The sequence below is a fragment of the Berghia stephanieae genome, chromosome 11 (genome assembly GCF_034508935.2).
Source record: "Berghia stephanieae isolate SIO BIC M18660-M18661 chromosome 11, UCSD_Bste_1.3, whole genome shotgun sequence".
Classification (NCBI taxonomy): Eukaryota; Metazoa; Mollusca; class Gastropoda; order Nudibranchia; family Aeolidiidae; genus Berghia; species Berghia stephanieae.
In genome coordinates, this window is record NC_088370.1 from 2,698,141 (window position 1) to 2,703,140 (window position 5,000).

General features: G+C 40.1%; 1 protein-coding gene across 2 annotated transcripts in view; it reads right to left on the reverse strand.

Annotated features, from left to right (window-relative positions):
• LOC144956266 (uncharacterized) overlaps positions 1–5,000 on the reverse strand; it is a 42,085-nt gene that overhangs the window by 4,610 nt on the left and 32,475 nt on the right. For both annotated transcript variants that reach the window (XM_078886727.1, XM_078886728.1), the window contains exons 17-19: positions 4,559–4,722; positions 1,867–2,062; positions 1,192–1,353 (exon numbers count right to left, since the gene is read on the reverse strand). In XM_078886727.1, coding sequence (XP_078742853.1) covers positions 1,192–1,353; positions 1,867–2,062; positions 4,559–4,722 — 522 coding nt within the window. The remainder of the gene's footprint in view (positions 1–1,191; positions 1,354–1,866; positions 2,063–4,558; positions 4,723–5,000) is intronic.

Here is a 5,000-nt window from a genome sequence, read left to right on the forward strand (position 1 = left end):
CATTTTACACCTGAGTACGGTGAGATAATGTGAGTAAAGAGCCTTTTCCAAGGACTCAGCTATGCGCAGAGCAAGACTCGCTCAAACACAGGACCTTACGATCTGTAAACCGAGTGTCATACAACTACTAGACCACATAGCCGCAAAACACATTGACTGTGTCCATTCTCTGAGTCCTGAACTCCAGTAAAAAGACATTATATCATATACTTGCTTTTTCCCCGTTTAGTAGCAGATGATTGGAAAATATACTGAGGGTTTATAACATACTGAATTCCGTAAATATACAGAAAATTGACAACCTTGCACTCTCAAATTTACAAGAGATGAAGTGAATAGAAAAGTGCCAGAAGACAATAGAAAATAAAAAATTTTCACGGCGGTGATGGGGTTTGAACCCGCGACCTTATTGGTACAACTCCACCTGGCCGGTGAGAGTGTGACTCTACCGTATGAGCTATCCACGAACCCAAATTTACCATGATTGAAAATTGAACAAATTTATATTTGACTTACTATTCAGGTGAACTCGAGAAAGTTGAATATAGAAACTGAAAAGTGCAATCATATATGTTTTATGTTTGTTTTTAAGGGTTTTACGGCGCTTGCAACTCATTAAGGTCATATAAGCGCCAGTAAAAAGGAAGAAAATGGGATGGTAAAAAGTTCTAGAATTACAATTAGAGCACCCACGAAAAGGTAAGACAAAGGGGAATTGATACAAATAGGAAACAGATGTAGATTCCAAGAGCACACTATCAAAGTACTTAGTTTGAGATCACCTAAAAGTCTCATCCAGACACAAGCACAGGTCTTAACTAAGAGGGATACAGTCAAATGTTTACAAAATCATACATAATTATAATATTAACTAAACAGTTCAGTGCATAACAGAGAGATGATTTACAAGGAAAAAAATATCATCTCCCAAAACTCTAACTATACATTTGACTGTTTCCCTCTCAGCCAGGACTCTGGCCATGGCCAGGACAAAACCAAGACAAAGACAGAAAACAAGTTGGAAAACAGATAAAGGGGGATAGAAAACACAGTAGGTACCTCCCTGCCCACTATGGGAGGTCAGGAACCCCACCCAGGCAATCATATATAATATAATATTGTTAAAAACTAGAAATTGAAATAAATGTACATTTAGAAAAATTCAAACAAACAAACAAACAGACAGAATACCTCAACAATGGCACCGTCTGGCAGTCTCAGGAAATGCCTGTAGAGCTCCCTCAGTCCATCCAGATGCAGCGTGTGAACGGATACGTGTGTCGTTATCTCTTTCCTCTCCTTCTTACTCTCTTTCTCCTGGTTCGTCTCGTCCCAGACATTCTCTTCGTCAAGCTGGTTTAGGTTTGAGAATTGAGAACAAGTATTATATTTAGTGAATAAAAAACCTGTAAAAACTGGAGATTTTATATATAGTGCAATATCAACTTAACGTGCTCAAAGTGCTTTACAAGAAGTCCCTAGTCAACAGCAACACTTAACATGTTGGATGAGACATGACCCCTGCTAGGCGATATTACAATTTTTTTCCGGACAGAGACAATGCTGTTAAAGACCCCTTCTCTCTCTCCCTCTCCCTCTCTCTCTCCCTCTCTCTCTCTCTCTCTCTCTCTCTCTCTCTCTCTCTCTCTCTCTCTCTCTCCCCCCTCTCTCTTCCCTCCCTCTCTCTCTTTCTCTCTCCCCTCCCTCTCTATTGTCTGTCTGTCTCCCTCCCTCCCTCTCTGATTCCTTTCCCCTTCTCTCTCCCCGTCCCTCCCTCTCCCTCTAATAGAAACACACACACCCTCTTACACACACACACACTTCAAAAGTCCTACAAAAAAAAACGATAACCAAAGTTCCCATTACCTCTTCCTCCTCCCAGACATAATCAAAGACGGCCACTTTCCTCCTGGAGCCCTCCTCTCCACGCCACTGCTCGGCCTTGCGACAGATGAACGCCAGCTCCTGATTGGACAACTCCAAGTCATATGGCCTAAAGAATTGGTCCTCCTCCCCTCGCAGACGCCAGTACACGTCAAGCATACGTCCGTTATTGTGCAGTCTGAAAGAGATTGCCATTTTGAGTAGAATTAGTTGTTTTTGTTGTTGTTTTTAATATAATCGACTTTTAGAAATCATGTATGGATGGTCAAAGGGAGACAATCGTGTAATATATTCGTTGAGTTTAGTTTGGCATGAGTTATGTCCCCTTACTGGCCATATTCTATAAAGATGATAATTCGCCTACATTTGTCAACCTACCTATATTGTTGGTACCGTCAACCAGGGTTACTTAGGCCACTTAGTAGAGTAAAAAAGGTTGCTTTTTAAAAAGATAAATTCATGAGTGATTATTAGATCTATTGGGTTCTAATTATTTAAAAGATAAAAGCTACATGTAATTTATCTTTTAAAATAAGCAATCTTGTTTTCAGTAAGTGGCCTAAGTTACCCCGGGTGGCCTAAGTAGCCCCAGTTGATGGTAGTTTTATTGCATTTGTAATTTGTAGTTGTCGCCCATTTTGGGTATAAAAATAAATGTTTATGAAGTAAAGCCCTCATAATATGCTAACCTCCAGAGAGCTTTCAAGAGTTATTTTTTTATCCAGAGCCATCCAGCTATATAACTTGAGCTTTTATATAGCATGATATCCACTTAATGTGCACGATATCCACTGAATGTGCAGGATATCCACTAAATGTGCTCAAAGCGCTTAACAAAGGGTCCCTAGCCAACAGCAACACTTAACATGTAGAATGAGACATGATGCGTGTACTGTTTGGCAATATTACAATTTTTTTCAGACAGAGACAACGCTTTTTAACGGCCAGGGACTCATTTTACACCCGAGTACATTGAGAGAATGTGAGTAAAGATTCTTTTCCAGGGACTCAGCGATGCGCTGAGCAAGGCTCGAACCCAGGGCTTTCCGACCCGAAAGCAAGTGTCACATTACATGTCAGTTTTAATTGTTATTATTATCATAATCATTTTTTTTTAATTTCGAATTGTATTGAGTGAACCCATTTGTTACCAAATTCAGTCCCTTTATAATTAGTACAAATGTGTGGCTATATGGTAAGATACTCGCTTTCGAATCAGAAGGTCCTGGGTTCGAGCCTCACTCAGTACATAGTTGAGTCCTTGGAAAAGGCTCTCGACTCACATTCTCTCACCGTACTCAGGTGTAAAATGAGTACCTGGCCGTTAACAGCGTTTTACCATCCCATTTTCTTCCTATTTACGGCTGCGGAAGTGACCTGAATAACCAATAATCGGTCATCATTTATATTTTACCCACTTCCAAATTGATAAACTGATCGTCGGCGCTTAGAATTACACATGGCTCACAATCATGTACACATACGCAGACACTCAAAACATACACACATGCACGTCCACTGGACTTATTCACTTAATCTAGTCTAGTGGTATGACACTCGCTCTCGGATCGGAAGGTCCTGGGTTCGAGCCTCGCTTGGCGCATAATTGAGTCCTTGGAGAAGGCTCTTTACTCACATTCTCTCACCGTACTCAGGTGTAAAATGAGTACCTGGCCGTTAACAGCGTTGTCTCTGTCCCAAAAATTTGTAATATCGCCTAACAGGCGTCATGTCTCGACATAAATGTTATTTATTGCTGTTGGCTTGGGACCACATGTAAAGCGCTTTGAGCACGTTTAGTGGATATTGCGCTATATAAAAGCTCATGTTTTTTTTTTAAGCTTTTTTGGGCCTTGAGGCACACGGGGATACACCAGATACTTCCATTTTAAAAAAAAAAAATTCGGTTTGGCTGCTTTTGCGGTGGCTGTATTCCAGGACAGGCCTGCTTCCCTTAATTCTTTCTCCATGGTCCTTCGCCGGGTTTCTTTAGGTCTCCCCCACTTTCTCTTCCCATCTACTGTCCAGTACAGGGTTGTCTTGGGAAGTAACCCCTTTTTCCATTCTGGCCACATGACCCAGCCTACGCCAACTTCTTTTTATTTGGCTTTCAATGCCAGTGCAGTCAGATTTCTTTAATAGATCCACTGGTTTTATTTTTGTAGGCCAAAAAATGTTGAAAAATTATTTTTAGACATTTGTTTTGAAACATCCACTGTACACTTAATAATAAATTTAATGTGTCGCAAGCACCGTAAAACCCTTAAAATCAAAGACAAACACAGAATCAATGAGAGCGACTACACTCCCCTAATAGATGTGCGGCTATGTGGTCTAGTAGTATGACACTCGCTTTCGGATCGGAAAGTCCTGGGTTCGAGCCTCGTGCTCGGCGCATAGTTGAGTCCTTGAAAAAGGCTCTTTACTCACATTGTCCCACTATATTCAGGTGTAAAATGAGTACCTGGTGGTTAACAGCGTTGTCTTTGTCCCAAAAATTTGTAATATCGCCTAACAGGCGTCATGTCCCGTCCTACATGTTGATTGTTGCTGTTGACCAGGGACCTCTTGTAAAGCGCTTTGAGCACATTTAGTGGATATTGCGCTATATAAAGCTCAATTATTGTTTTGTTTGTTTTTTTATCTGTCCGTCAAAATCTCAAAACCATCTCACCTCAAGAAGTACATGTAGAGAATCGATGCGGCAAAGAAGGAAGTGAAGCAGTAGAGGAAAATGGCAAGGAAAATTCCTGGCAAACCTTCCCCTTGCGACCGCTCGAAATGCCAGTACAATTTGCAGAAATCGGCGATTGGATCAGTAGCCAGGTCTTCGTAACGCTGGATTGGAAGAAGAAAAAAAAAGTGAAGAATAAGTAACGATTATATTATATTATTTCATTTGTTTTTTATTTTTACCTGAAAAGGTGTTTTGAGCTTGAAACATTCTGAGTTGAGTATTTTGTTATGTTGGGGTTTTTTTTTTGTTTTTTTTTTTTTTTTTGGGGGGAGGGGGGGGGTTGTTGTGTTTTTCATTTTGTTTTGTTTTATTTTTGAGCTGTTTTATTCATTTTTATTCTGATTATTATTTATTATACTTTTTATTTGTCTATCATTAT